Raw genomic sequence first — 16,029 nt, 5'->3', positions numbered from 1 at the left:
TCCACAATCACACAAAATATGCAATCCTCATGAAAACAAATCGCCTTATTATAGTGTCCAAGCATCTGCTGCCAAAAAGCGACTCATCATGTCAAGATGCAATATTCCTGATTTGCCATTCAGTCAGAAACTTCAGCACTGCTGGCTTCATCTCCACAGGCAGAGTACGCAGCGCGTTCGTCCTTTTGCCACAGAAAGGAAACGCGGCCAACGTGAACCAAATCGGGGGAGATTTGTGTTTATGTTGACAAATCAGCCAAACCAGACGTGGGCAGCCTTTGAAAACTAGGAATAATGCATTTTCAGTGGGTTTGTAGAGCTCCTGTTATACAAGCAAGTGTGACTGTGCTATGAAGCTGCAAAATGATAGCTTATGCTATGTATGCTTACAGCACTGTAAGCTATATGCTAAGGTAAAAAGCATTAAGTAATACCTTCTTACAGATAGCTCGCAGCTTGAAAGCAGAAAAATGAAATGCAGTTTTCAGATCAGATTTACAGCAAATATCATTATCTTTTCCCGTACAACTAAGTAAGGCAAGTAAGTACTGGTATAGGAGAATCAACAGGATTAGTGCTTCTTCAGGTTAGAAGGGGGGACATTCCATTTTCCTGAGAGTGTGCCAAATGACGCAGCATTCTGCAACTGCTACTTGTTGTGATAAGCACTCCAATGAACGCTGGATTTTCTACATATCCTAGAAAGAGGATACCAGGAGTAGCATCAGATCCAAGTAAGCACATACCTTTTTGTTAAAGGACCAAATTTTGTCCCACTCCATATTCACGACAGATCGAGAGGAGCCCTGGAAAAAACCCCAAAACCAAAAACACATTAATATAAATATCATAGCTCTTAAATTAATTTAAAACAAAGTCATTTAACCTTCAAACCCTGTATGGTTTGCTTTCATCAAAAAGTTTTTGAGCTTGCAAAATAACCCCTTCTCAAGTAAGAAACCTGCAAGCCTATTTTGCGGAGACCTACTCACAGGTATTAATATTGTTGAAGTAATACACATCAAAGTAGCAAACCTTCAAAAGAAACCTCCCAGTGACAAGCACATTAACTGAAGTTTCACAAAAACTTCTCCTTATTGAGTGAGATTCAAAGAATCAGAAGAGAACACCCACCTGAGCAGCAATAAACTGTTTTAGCCCTTCAACTGTCATGCCTCTTCTCAGGACACCACGCACAGTGGGAAATCTTGGGTCATCCCTGGTGGAAAAAGGCATTTCATTAGTGTCACATGCTAAATCCACTAAATTCTACACTGATCAAGAACTCTACTAATACTGCCACACACAAAAGGCACAGCTTCAGTGTGCTTTACTAAGTGAACTCACAGCTAGGTGAGAACACCTAACTGAAAAGACTGAGGTTTTCTCCTTCACCTCAGGAAAAGAACCCATCAGTAAAGTGGCCCTTTTCCTGTATCTGTGCAATCTTAGGTCTCTCAAAACCTGGCAAGGCAAAAGTTATGTCCCTCTCCATTACTCCCTTTCCAATGGCACCTGAAAAATTGAACTTGAAACAAGAAAGCCTGATTCTTTCTCGCTTAAGAGAAACCAGAAAGAGATGAATGACAGTAACAATGCTATCTGTTGATAATATAAGTGATAGAATTCTATTATTTTTTTTCTTTTAAGGAAGAAATAAAAAGGCCTAATCTGCAATGTAACATATGAGTTAGTGGGAACATGAATCAAACCTTGCTAAGTACCTAACAGGGAGGCTTAGGGAAGAAGAGGTCATCGTAAGACCAGATACACCTCTAGGGAAAAAAAACAGGCAGGGAGAGGAAAGGATAAATTTGGCTCTAGAAAAGTGGCTCCATAAATAAGCTAGGAATCTAGGCTTCCAACTCAATTGACAACTAGGCAACTAGTCCACCAAACACTGCAGAAATCAAATTAACCTGAAAAAATTATTACAGAGAAGGAGGGGGAGGGCAGGCAGGAGAGAAGTGGGATTAATTTGACTAGATGGACAGGACCAGAAGTTCTTCAACCCAGGCCCTCTTCTGGCATTGCTTAGGAATGACTCCAATGACAACATCCAACATCCAATGACTCAAGAGTGGAAAATGCATAAGTGGCACTCACAGCAAGAGCCAGAGTCCAAAAATAAGCTGCCTCATGTTTATTACAGGACATGAATATGTATGCACACAGCTACTGTAGAGCAGGAAACAGACAAACTATACATGTAGAAGCCACTGTAATTTATCTATATTCTTATATATTGTTTAAATATTCATTCATGCTGTCCAAAACAGCAAGTGAATATGCCAGCCATGAGAATCTTAGGGAACACTGCTGATCTCCAGCCATGGAACATACCATCCATCCACAAGGCCTTCGTTGACAAACCACGTGAGCTTTCTCTTGGAGAGCACAGTGTTGTTGAGGTTTAGCCTGCTGTACTCCCATATATATGGTTTCCTTATGCCCAGAGCCTCAATAATCCAGTAGAATTGCTCATCTCTGTCATGGTATTCAGTTGTTCTCAATGCATGTGTGACACCTTCAATACTATCAACAATGGGGCAGGCGAAGTCGTACGTGGGATAAACCCTGACAAAAAAGATCTTTAATTAGCAGGGCAGAACAAAACACCTTCCTCCCCCATAAGCATTGAAATTCAGCACAGTTTATATTCATGTATTATAAATACTTATAACCTTTGATCCTGAAAAGTTTCAGATCAAGACTAAAATAACACATACACAACAAATTGTCCACAGAAAAATCCAGAGGGCAATATATTTTAAAGACACAGAAAGGCCTTTAAGAAATTAACTGATCACAGCCTTAATATTCAAGCCTAAAAAAAGCAATCCTACACTGCTACTTGACAAACACATATAAGGACCAAAACTGAAATAATATTCACTGCTGACCATGATGGCAAACTCACAGGTTTTAAAAGTAATTTGTACTTATACAAATTACTTTTCAGTTCCAGAAAGTCAGGAGACTCTGAACATACTCTGGCTGAAAAATGCTAGGAGGTTCCAAGTATCAAAAGAAGTTTACTAAGGAATTGTAAATGCCCTGAAAAGAGCAAAAGCTACAGGCCACACAAGGAAAAAGTGGACATACTTGTAGGTATTTCCAGTCCGAGGGTGAGGCTGGTTTTTACAACGATAAAGAGTTGGATCCCTCATACATCCATTATTACTACTCATATCTATTTTTGCTCGTAGACAACAAGTTTGTCCGTACTCTGTTCCCTTTTTCATTTCTTCCCACATTTGTAGATTCTTATTAACACCTAAGAACAACAGAAACAAACCATTTTCTAAGGTATTATGAAGTTGATACACAACCACATTTTATTACTGCAGCAACAAAAATCAGTGTCACACCCCTCTCTAGACACTGGAATCCCTTTTCACACATTTTATGTTTGCAAGTTTTTTAAGTGGTAATGAATGGTGATGAATTCATACACACATAAGTTTACTGCATTGGTCTAAATGTATACTTATTCCATCCAGCCTTGTAGAACAAAGCACTAAACACTTCCAAGTCCCCAAAAGGACCTTAAAGATACACAATTTAGTAATCTCATTCAAATTTGTTAATAAAAATCAAGTTCTGATGCCAAATCAAAAAGATAAGAAAGCAAGATGGAAGCTTAAAATATCTTACAGTTATTTCTGTGTTTAGATTCCACTCTTTGCTCACGTTCTGCTTTCATTTGCTCTGCAGGAGTATCATCCACATATGCCTTCCCTTCTTGAATAAGCTTCTCAGCATATTTCATTATTGTTTCAAAGTGATCTGAGGTATATGTAAATTGATCTGGTTTGATGTGCAGCATGGCAACGTCTTCAAGAATAACCTGCAAAGTGTGAAATTGTACACTGTAATATTCAGGAAAGAGAGTTTTCTTAAATCTTCATCCTCTTCATGTCAGATGTGGGGTTTTTAATGCTCCATTGTCGAGGAAGGATAAGCCATAAGAACAAGCATGAAAGAAAAGAGAGGCATGCACTTATCATTCATTCACAGCCTATAATCACATGAGGTCAGACAACTTCAAGAAGGAAGTAGGACAAGAAAAGGAGACGAAAGCCAAAACAAATTACTTGTTAAAGACTAAGTTTTGTGCAATGGAAACATTGCAAGAGTTGCATTTCTACATACTGTAAAATAAATACTGGAGAAAGGTAAGAAAACCAGCTACCAGTAAAAGGGCTTCAAGCTTTTTAAGGCAAACTGACATGAATTTCTTCAAATCCTAAAAACTTAAGTGTAACATTGATGTTGTAAAAATATAGTGCAAAAAAAGTGTGCATTAGCAGATCTGCATGTCAGTTCCCCTTGAATTAGCTACACAGTGAATGGATTTCTCTGCTCTCTTATCATACCTTTTCAAAGTCTTCTTTCTCTTTTTCTGGATTTGTGTCATCAAATCTCATAATAAGTTTTCCTTTAAAGTTAACTTGGTAGTGCTGATTTAGCAGGGCAGCTTTGGCATGACCAATATGCAGATACCTAAAAAGGATATAAAAAAATATATATATACACCAGGACTACTTCAGCTAGGCTTCTTTATTTGTGAGGGAAGGAGAGAGAATGGAAAGCAACACTTAAGTGTAACAAACAGACCAACCTAGCATATTTGTTGAAATACTATACATTTATGAAAGTAGACTATGTTTCGTCCTAGCTACAAATTCAGTAGTTAACTGTTAAAAATATCTAAATCTGTAAATTAGACTGTTGCTATGGATTTAAAGATTGGACTGCAATTATCTCCATTTTTACAGACTAACTTAAACCAACTGTTGATGATACGCAGTAGCAGCTACCAGATAATCTGAACCTACCACATTCATGACAGTGGAATTTTCTGATTGCTGTATATATTTTAACAGAAACTATAAAGCTACTCACATTTTAAACTAAATATAAGTCCCCAAATCCACAAAATTAATATCTCTTACAAAAAAAGGGTAACATGTCCCTGAAGAACAGTGTTTTAAAACACCAGGATTAAGACACTTAAAACTACTAAAACTGAGAATAATGTTATACATATACATAATGCATAATTTACAATATTTGAGTACCAGTTTTTACTGGACTAATAGAGTAAGAAACACAACTACAAAAGTCATGCGATGCTGAACAGCCAGTTTAATGGACAAATGCAATCATGAAAATTTTATAGGTCACCAGGCAATTCCAAGAAGAAACAGAAAATGAAAAGCTGCCTGAAAATTTGATTTATTATACTGGCTCTTCACATCTCCTCTGTGTGGTCTTTAAGGAGTTTGTGCTTTGGTATTCCATACAGTTTGGATTCCTGGGCCTCCATGATATGTCTGGAGTAAAGCTTCCCATACATCTTCCCTTTCCCAAAGCTAAGCTTCCTTGGAAAGCACCAAGTCCCTTGACCCAATTCATAGACTGAATATCCACACAGCTCCTGGCAGGGTACACACATCCATTACCCATGCAAATGCCATCCTCCTGCTTCTCCTCATCCCACTGATGAGCAGCACATCACTTCCCAACTAAACTCCCTATTCCAAGTTCAGGCAACAGTGCAGAGAAGTATAGAGGAGAAGTGAACAAATAGCTCTAGTGGAGACAAAGCTTTAAACACTCATTTGGCTTAGCAGCCTTGTCGGATAAGCTGATTAACATCCTCACCGAAGCACTTTTTTTTAAGACAAAACACAAATGGAACCTTCTCAAAATATTCATGTTTCTTACCCACTTGCTTCGGGAGGAAACCTTACAATGACCTTTCCCATCTCTGCACCAGGAAGTTCAACAAATTTCCCAACATCTGCTTTCTTTTCTTTTTCTGTTGCCTTTAAAAGAGACATAATTACAGATTGTGTTAGCTGTAAAATCAGATATAAAACTCTAGATAATAGCTTCTGTATCGAAGTCTCTTTTTAAACCAATAAGCTGTCACATTGGACCCCAAATTCATTTCTTCACAACTAGTACGTCACTCATAGCACACCAAAACAAGATTAATTCTAGAGTTTTACATTATTTTGTCTTTAAATCTTGTCCAGGACTGAAAAATCCCACCAACTTGTCTAATTTATTCCATAGAAGAAACCAGTAGTTAGTCAAGGTTTTGTACCTTAGTGCTCTTAACCTGAATGCAATTAACAAATTCAATCAACTGAAGAGTGCAGTCTTTGCAGGTCTATCAGGGTCTCAAACTCTCTTTAGAAAAAGCAAACAATAAATCTAAAGAGCAGTGCTGATTAAAAGAAGTGCTATATTTCCATTATTTCACTTAAGCACTGGACTACACAATGCCTGCCTTTCTAAATTTGAGAGCAACAGCTTTAGCTGTGAACAAGAGTTTACAAAAGTTCAGTTCACCATACAGCTGCTTACTTTTAATTTTTAATTCTCTAACTTAAAAAAAATTAATAAATAAAATTTTCTTGCAGTGTATTTACAGAAATAAAGCTACTCTCTCCAGAGGATCTGAGTAAATCTTACCATTTTAACCTTTGGTGTACCAGCAGCCCACTTGGCTCCTACTGACTGGAAAGTACGTTGTGCCTCAAGGAAGCCGTACCATCGCTTTGCATGCACAGGAGCTTTGTTTTGCTCTAATTGCTCTTGCCACGTGCTATTACCTGTTAGAAAACAAATAACTTTTCAAACTATTAAATTATAAGAATAAAATTATTTTTATCAACAGTAACTTTTTAAGACTAAAAAAATATTATGCTTTTAAAAACTTATTTACTCTCTCTTCTGATGAGATATTAGTCACAGGGATGCAACCATTCAAAAGCAAATGAAATAAACAAACTCCCTTCAAATCCAAAATATACTGCATTCCTTCTTGGATTCATCAAGACAGAAGCTGAGGTGGAACAGTCAACACATTTTTCTTTGTATCATCTACCTCAAAATTAGTAGCAACTCTATTTCAAGACAGAAATACAGGATATCCTTTTATTGTGTTCACATTTGATGTTTTCTAGGCTTTATCATAAGTGAAACATGTACCAATACTACCCTTTGTTTCTGAGTGCCTGTATTCCCACAATCTAATTTTCTAGTGAACACAACTTCATTAGAATGATTCTGATGGGGAAAAGGAGAAAAAAGAAAAGGACACTCCCTTCAGATTTCTCTTAAGAGCAGCAACTTTGAAAAAATACCAAAACCAGCTAGCTTTTAATCTTAATTACGCATTTTGCATTCAAGTGGAATTTCGTTATATTGAAAGGTAGATTGTCAACTATCACCTTTAGATATACAGCTAAGAGAAAATAAAAACCAAATCCATAAAATCATCAAAGTTTCTTTAAACCTCCAAAGGGTATTTCAGAGAGTAACATATACCTTTTTCAATAATTTAAAACAAACACCAAAGAAATTTCCTCTGTTAAGAAAATGTCATAGAAAGGTCTATATATAAAAAATTTTACATGGCACGTTTTCATACTGACGCAACAGGTAATAAAACACACTCTTGTAGTTATTAACACAAAAGAAGTTTAAAAATAATTCCACCTGGTGATTACACTTCATAAATTTCCAAATGTAACAACAATTAAAAAAAAAAAAAAAGTAGGGTTTCCTAAGTTATACTATTGCTGTCACTAGTGATGAACAGGTCACAGCAGTCTACAGTCTGTCATACACCTAAGTGTCCCTCCTAGCATTCCCAAAAAAGGAAAATTGGAGATTCCTGTTGATTGCAAGCCAATGAAACAGAGAACAAATACTGATACCTTTTAGTACAGCCCAGACACACAAGTCTGCGAGACTCAGAGTGTTTCCCACCAAGTAGGTCCTTAGAGACAGACAGTGGTTGAGCTCCTGGATGGCTGAAGGGAACTGGCTGGCAGTGGATAACTTTGTAGCACTAAACTCCAGCCAATGGTCAATCTTGTTTGAAGGGGCAAAAGATAGTTAAAGTTACTGAAGGAATGAGAATTAAGCTTGTTAAATAACTGAATAAAACACAGTCAATCTAACAGCAGAACAGAAAATATTAACAGGCATATTAGCAGGAAATATATCAGATTATAATATATATTGAAAGAATATTTAAAATAAATTACACTGAAAAATTCACCCAGAGCTATACTAAATGATGAAATTTAATTTTTTCCTTCAGCATAAATTCAAACTGCTGAAAACACCAACTTTACTGAAGTTATTCCCATCAGTAAAATAATAAGCAGTCCTTAGGTACTCACCTATCACACAGAGCATATAATAATCATTACTGTCTTTCAACTATTTAGATACCATATTTTCACCTATTTCATCTTCCTGGTGCTGCTGCTGGTTAACTATATCATTTTACCCTCAGTCCCTACCTTCTCTTCTTCATCTCCTTTTAGATTTGAAGAAATCAAACCCCTCCTCCCCCACAAGTCCTACTCCCCTCTCCAGCAAAAGTCTCTTCTTGTATCTTTGCACAAAGACATTAAAATAAAAAATACTAAGAATTTCTCTGGTTAATAATGTAGCCCTGTCTATAAACAGAATCCCTCAACCCTGCAAGAGACTAAATGTCTCTTCTACTCCTCTGGTCCTATTTCACATGTAAGTGTTCTGCAAACTGCAGTGGGAATCCTTCCAACATTCAAGCCGACGTGGCAGGCACAGATGTAATTACAACCACCACAGAATTCAGTTCAGTCATTTGCAGTTACACACCAAAATATGTGCACCACAAATGCAGCTGTCACTGTACTTCTCCAAGTACAGTATTATTTTTGAAAGAGGCAGAAGTGAAAAGAAGTATTATTTCAGAAATATCAGTCTTGGATGTATGTTTGCTGACGTCTGGGCTTAACTTAAAAACAAGGGATTTGGACAGAAATTTTAAATATCCACAAGGTAACTTACAACATTTTAATGCCTCACAGGCAAAATACTAAGACAACACTTCCCCTGAGACTGGTTATGAGGGTTGAGGAGTAATGACCACCAGCTTCAAGTAGAAAAGACCTGAAGACTTGTAGAAAAGACTTGAATCAAGTCCTTCAGTCCCTCCCCAAATTTCAATTAATTAAAAGGAAATTAATTTCAATTTGTCTGCTAGTTTCAGTTATCAACTTCAAATTCAGCATATGACAGATTATTCTGATCTAGACCCAGAAAGAAACCAGGCTGAGAGTTTTGTCTGTCATATGCACCAAAACCTGCTTCAGGATTTCAATACAGCGTTCCTTGGTGTTACACTGAAGTGTTACAAGGTAGCAACTGGTGGCAACAGAGTTGAGGAAAGTGAGGAAGGAAAATCCCATGTATCAAGCTCCAACCTGAATTATTTTGTATTAGTGAGCTGCTGCAGGGGTAGGAAAAGGAAAACCTTCCAAAGCTCAGACTTCTTAGTCTTCTTTATGAGAAGGAGCAAGCTTAGCAAAACAAAACCCTCAGCATCCCATATAGCTGGAACCTCAGTCTAACAGTAAAATGCAGAACAATAGACAAAAGGTAAAAAAAATCCAAACCCCCTCCCCCAAACTTGGAGTACAGGCCAAAGGAGAAAAAAAAGAAAAGGAATAAAAACAAGAGAGAAGAGCATGATTCAAGGCCAGGGTGGATGGGGCTTTGAGCAACCCTGTGCAGTGCAAAATGTCCCTACCCATGGGAGGGGGTTGGAAATAGATGGTCTTTAAGGTCCCTTCCAACCCAAACCATTTTATGATTCTATGATTCCTCTCACCTCAGTGTGTTCCAAGAGATTGGAGCCATACAACCCAGCAGAGGCAGCAACTCGAGCCAGGTACCGAGCTATTGAATTCACATCAGTAAATGAAACCTGCCTAAAAAACAGAAAGAGGCAAGACAAAGGTATGTTAAATTACTACCTCCAGTTGAACTTTAATTGCACACACATAGTTGTAACATGTGTAGAGCAAACACAAAATAACTTCCAAGTGAACCAACAGGCACCAGGCCACCAGAGTAAAAAAAAAAAATAAATAAACCTAGCAAAAGAATATGACTCCTTGCTTTTCTATCACCAGATGGAACAATAAGCTTCTAAACATGAAAGACTTTTGTTTAAGCTGAAAATAAGAAAATAAGACTCTGATTGGTCTTTCAAATACTAAAACTCTCTCAACATCTGACAGAATTCATAAGTATAACCTGAGCTACAGATTTTCCAGATTATAAGGAGTTTATCAATATTTGTTTTCTTTTCATAAAAGAAGGATGACTCGGAGGAAGATTCTTTCCAAGAAGAAGAATTGAGAAGAGGTCTTCATCATGGTTTTAAGGGTTTTTAACGTCAGGTGAAAAAACCCTATTCATTTGTTACTCCCTGTACATAATTCACACTTCACAGGGACCATCCCCTGGTGAACAAACTTGCCTGCCTGTATTTGTTTTTTACCCAGTCTTCTCCAGATAAAAAGCTAATTTGCATTTCTTTTTCCTCATTCCACTTATGAAAGTTCTCAACAGATCTGCAGAAGAAAGGCTCACTGAAGAACACACTTCTTTCCTTTTTTTCATGTCCCTTTTTCACATTATATACAGTATCAAAAAAGTTGCATACTATCAGAAAACTGGTTTCCAAATCACCTAAGATAAATTAATATTTACTGAAGAGCTTTGGAAGAAAGATACATCAGAAGCATCAGTTCTCAAGATAATACTCATCTCTACTCTACAGTCCCACGTAGATGTAGATTGCAAAACCAGAGCTCCAATTGCTACTAAATCAAGCATTTACACCAACAAAAGGAGTCCCTGTAAATGTTCTTTAATGGACTGAATGCTACACTCCAACTTGTCCAACCAGGGTTCCACTTCTGTTCTGTCATTGTTTTCTATTTCCTTTTATACCCATTGTGTCCTTTATAAAATTAAAAGAATTTTGATAGCACTCAAGCCTTGCAAAAATCAACAAAAGTTCTGAAAATTATACAGAAGACTTCTTGATATATTAACAATTAGAACGTGTCCCATTTTTAGCACAAATGGATCAGCCAGTCTCTTTAGGTTAATTGCAGTAAAACCTAAGGAATATAGTTCACTGGGAGGGGTTTTTTTGTTTGCTTGTTTTCAATTTTTCTTGCTTTCCAAGCATCTAGGATCCAGTACATATGTAGAAGACCAATACAACTAAACCCAAAAGTTACAGTAGGGTGTTTAACTTAGACAAAGTGTGTCCTATCCTAATTTCACACCACCAGATTTTAATGACACGTTTTTAAACTGAGAAAAACAAAACATTTCCAATACATTGTCACTAGAAAAGTCTGTTGACACGTACTTTTACTGTTTTCACTAGTTCATACCAAACCAAATACCCCTTGATTACTCAAGCAAAACCGAATAAATGTATGAAATGGGAAAATGTTACTCTGAGTAAAATCTTATTTGTGCTTTAAAAGTTGTTATTTTCTTCAGGAAAAATGAAATGTTTACACCCAAACAGTGCTAATTGACCTCTTTGGAAAAGTTATAAAAGGCTCTTTGCAGCCAGGGCCTGCTAACTCCAGGGAAAAATGAACAGGAACAATGCAATGCTACAGGCAAAGAGTGGCTCTTGAGAGTGACATGAAATGCCACATAATTAAACACCAGGGCAAATATTCAAGAAACAGAAGACAAGATGGGAAAAAGGGCCAAAAAAAAAGCAAACACAAAACAAAACAACCAACAAACCCCCCCCCAAATTATTTCCAATCATAATAAACCATTATTGGATTGACTTGTAAAAATCTTTGCAGAATGGTTGGATTCATCTACTTAGGAGGAATAGCTGCTCTGAAATGTGCATGTGCTCACCACACAAAACACTGAAGTTGTACTGCAGTTTGTTACCTGAAAGACAGACACACCAAAATTCTCCATAAAGCCATGAGCACTTAGCAGAGTGGTTTGCTCAGGAGGTATTACTACATGAAGTTTTGAAGCTAATGTTTCAAAAATAGCCTTTAAAATAAAATTCATCATCTCAAATTAGCAATAAACTTTTCAGGTAGCTAGCTGACAGCTAGGTTTCAGCTTGTGAGCTGAAAAGTTTGTCACCAGAATTTAATTGAGCTTCAAAACAGAACCTAGAAGAAGCACAAATAAAATGTTCTTTCTTGTTCAAGTGAAGTCATTAAAATTAATGGATTCCTGAAAAAAAAAAAAGTTAAAATCTGAAACATCCCAAGTGCTTTTCACGTCATGCCAAAACAAGATGCTTCAGCAGAACTGATGCCATGAAATCCATTTACCAAAAGCATTAGTTGAGATCTGAGTTCAGCTGATGCATCTCACATTGCAGATATACTTTTAACAGACTTTAAGATAGAGAATCAATTTTTAAAACGGTGGTACAACCAAGCAAGGGAAAATTAATGCAATATTGAGGTCCGGAATAACTTCTTGAATGTAAGCCAATGCCAGGGATGAGAGGACACTAACACACAAAAATTTCCATCTGATGGGACCATGATTCTAGGCATTATCCACACCGGGCCAAAGTGCAGAAGAAGAGCGCTTTACATTTCTGACAAGTTCCATTATAGCCAAAGTGAGTGGTTTTGCAATGCAGTAGGAAGAAGGCATGGTAATACTAAACTATTTAATGAAATAAAATATTATTTCAAAGCCAAGTGTATACATTTAAAATGTTCCAAGATCATTCCCATGTGTCACAGGAGTGTACACTGTGTATTCATATCTTTTGGTATATACATCCATACATTGCCCAAACTGGAAGTAAAAGAAAATCCAAACCTGACTAAGGCTACTTAAGGGGAAAACTTTCGTCTACAACTGAAATATACCAAATTAACTTTCTGTTATGCAAGCTGTATTCCCACATTGAAGATTATTAAAGCTGTACAAATTAAATCCCAATACAACCTGTTTCATTTCTCTTGCTTTAATTCAAAATCACAAATTCAATGTTGTCACCAGGCTCAGCAAAAGACAACATGCAATATCAGATTATGTAAGAACTCCTGTCTGAGTTCAGGTCTAATATTTTAAACAGAAAACAATATTTGCAACCAGTAAAACAACCATGACTGAAGACTGAATCTTCCTGTGCTTTCATTTTCTGCAAATATATGTAAATAGTGACAAACTCTTTACCTAAGGTTGGAGGATACAGGAAATGCTCAGTTGGTCTTAATTTATGAGGAGCAAGTCAGTAACTCTGCAATACAAGATGAAATATGTTGCTTCTATAACCATTCTACAGTCATGCAGGTATTCCATTTTATGATGCATTGATGGCTTTAACAGCATCTTCTACTGAATTAGCTCACAAAATGAGAATTTGTCAGCAGGTCCATGAACAATAGATTCCCCCCAGTCTTCAAAAACACAATCAATGTTCAAAAACTACAGTTATAATCAGTAATTCCACATTCATCATATACTTCCAGTGACAACTGCAACGCTTATGGGTACAAATACACTCTTTACTGTAGATACCCTACTGCCTAACATATCAGTGGAAATCTCTGACATCTGGCATCTCCTCTTGATATATCCAGATGTCTTAATTGATACAGAATTTAAGATGACAATGCAGCTTCCCAAAACTAAGTGTTAGTCCAGCATTTCTGACAGGCATTTGATCTTACTCAGATTGTAAAGCCATCTTCATGACACCTGAAATTATCCATTCCAACAGCAAAGTAGTTTTAGAAGGACAGACAATAGATTACTACAAAAGATTCTGATATTCTTTCTAAAGTGTGCAGATGGATACACTGGATAACACAGCACAGTTAATTAGCACTTCCCTGGGATAACATCATGCCTTTGCTAATATATACACAGGAGGGAGCCTAAAATAATGTCATGTAAACATTTAAATTTTAGTCCACCACACACACACATGTCTAATGTATCTTATATACCAAATGTGTCTAACATAGAATGGCCTTGCTGTTGGTAATCCAGGGCACCACAAAAAGTCCTAAACAATAATGTGACTGGTAGAGCATAAATGACTACACACAGGTACAAGTAAGTAAGAATACAAGAGGTTTTTGCACAAAGATCTAGTTCAGAATATATTGTAAAAGATTTGCCTACCCTACAGAGACATCAGTAATGCAGTGATGAATAAAACTGTATTTTTTTTCTCTTCCTCCTGCCTCAAAAGGTTACTGTCAATGTTACAACCACGTGATGGTTAAAACTGCTGACCCAAAGGTAGGAGAGATGCAAAGTCACTTACTCGGACACACAGAGGATAGTTTCTTTGCCTTCTTGCACTGAAATTTCAACATCATTCTTCACATGTTCCACTGTCAGCAGAGCTCCTTGAAAAAAAGATAAAAAGATACTGAACTTTCTTCCAGGAGAGATACCTTTCACAGTTACAACCAACCAGTTACATCTCTTCTCCACTACAACCAGGTGACTGAACTGGCTCCTTCAGGTAAGACTGCCCAGGGAAACAAAAAAAATCAATGTTCAGTCTCATATGCAAGAGCCTTCTTCTTGGCAATCCTTACAGCTCCAAATTGATAATGTCCAGCACACAGTGATCTGCAGTGAGCTCAGCAAGTGTCTGCTGCAATGCATTTTGCTTCCTAAGAGTTCAGTAAAAATTTGTCTTGCCCCCCAGTTTATGAGAACGTAATCAAAAAGCTTTTAATTATTGAACAGTATTACTAATGTACTCCATCCCAGGCCTGACACATGCATCAATGGAGATCAATTACTGAATATACCAGTACTTACTGAACAAGGTTGAGACTATTTTTAACCTGATTTCAAGTTTATGAAAAGATTAGCCATTCAAACCCAAGAAACTTCATCTGTGTAAAAGGGCAAGGAGCTTACACAGGGCTTTCAGAGTAAGTAGTTCACCCGTGACAGTAAAAAATGGTCTCCAGAAAAAAAAGTTATTGAGGTTTTTAGGCTACACCATTGACTGGAAGACAGCTCTGCCTACATTCCAAGGGACTTGATGCAAACTTGCTCGGATCTCAACGCTCTATAGCACGACACAGCAGCTCAAACAAAGCGCCCAGCTCACTTGGCTGTGTTTCTGCACTGGCTCTGGTCCACAGTCAGCCTGCTGAGCATAAGCAGAGGAGCTTGTGTTCTTTAACTTTGCTCAGAAGCAGGTATAAAGGCAGCAAGCTTCTCCGTAGGCAAACCAGCCAAAGGACTGTACTCTAGGTCTGGAAAGGCAGCTAACCTGTTACAGCCTCCACAATGTGCTCTGCGCTTTATCTTCCCTAGAACAATGCTCCAGCTACCAAGGCAGATGATACTGTAAGCTATTAATACGCTGGCCTAAATACAAACCACTGAAGCTAGGAATTCCCTAGCTCTCACCTCTGCTCAGCTGAAAACCCTTCTTGTGGCATTAAGAGTAAGTCAAGGTTCTTCTTCTCATCCCTCAGCTATCCATCTGTGAAATTCAGGGTGACATCTCTTATGCAATGTTAGTAAGACACCTAAGTATTTTAATATTGTGCATGGAAATGCTTTGAAAATGACAAGTATTACGTGCACCAAGCTATGTAATTAATACTAATGACATTCAAAGCTACTACACTTTTCTCACTGCACAGCAGACGTGATGTAGAGTATAATGCAGGGATGAGTAGGATGAGTGTGCCTGTCTTCTTGATATAAATGTTTTTATCTTTAATATGTAGTATTTCTGACACAATCATGCAATCTCCTGAAATAAGCCTCTAGTGCCACCAACCAGCTGTCAAAAGAAAATAAGTCTCCAAAGCCCCTAAACCTGATATTCATCATAACTCATATTGCATCATTTTCTTTCCTGGCAAATCACTATAAACAAGTATCAGGAGAAATATTATTTAAAACTTTTATTATACATTGCATCAGTAGTCATGCTAGCTGCATTCAACTCTGAAATGCATTTGGAAATAACAGCAAGAAATCAATAAACTAAGATGAAGAGCAGGAAGAAAATTTATTTTGAATAGCTGTAACAAAATGGAGAAAGTGTATGGAACACATACAAAAGATTGTTTCCAGATGGCTGAGAGTGCAATGAAGGAGGTTCTCACATTTTTAAAGGCAAAATAACATCGAAGGGCAGTGAGC

At 37.2% G+C, this 16,029-nt stretch overlaps 1 protein-coding gene across 6 annotated transcripts in view; it reads right to left on the bottom strand.

Moving 5' to 3' along the window:
- Positions 1–16,029, bottom strand: part of EPRS1 (glutamyl-prolyl-tRNA synthetase 1) — a 37,758-nt gene that overhangs the window by 21,065 nt on the left and 664 nt on the right. For 3 of the 6 annotated variants that reach the window (XM_085054757.1, XM_085054760.1, XM_085054762.1), the window contains exons 2-13: positions 14,171–14,255; positions 9,692–9,791; positions 7,740–7,896; positions 6,490–6,629; positions 5,734–5,834; positions 4,380–4,506; positions 3,658–3,850; positions 3,106–3,277; positions 2,344–2,577; positions 1,135–1,219; positions 747–806; positions 435–455 (exon numbers count right to left, since the gene is read on the bottom strand). In XM_085054757.1, coding sequence (XP_084910883.1) covers positions 435–455; positions 747–806; positions 1,135–1,219; positions 2,344–2,577; positions 3,106–3,277; positions 3,658–3,850; positions 4,380–4,506; positions 5,734–5,834; positions 6,490–6,629; positions 7,740–7,896; positions 9,692–9,791; positions 14,171–14,255 — 1,475 coding nt within the window. The remainder of the gene's footprint in view (positions 1–434; positions 456–746; positions 807–1,134; positions 1,220–2,343; positions 2,578–3,105; positions 3,278–3,657; positions 3,851–4,379; positions 4,507–5,733; positions 5,835–6,489; positions 6,630–7,739; positions 7,897–9,691; positions 9,792–14,170; positions 14,256–16,029) is intronic. The other 3 variants (XM_085054759.1, XM_085054761.1, XM_085054763.1) reach the window with 1 other exon arrangement.

This window comes from Lichenostomus cassidix, chromosome 3 (assembly GCF_008360975.1).
Source record: "Lichenostomus cassidix isolate B80296 chromosome 3, HeHo_3.0, whole genome shotgun sequence".
Taxonomy (NCBI): domain Eukaryota; kingdom Metazoa; phylum Chordata; class Aves; order Passeriformes; family Meliphagidae; genus Lichenostomus; species Lichenostomus cassidix.
The sequence above is the reverse complement of the archived record's forward strand: the minus strand, read 5'-3'. Positions and strand labels throughout refer to the sequence as shown.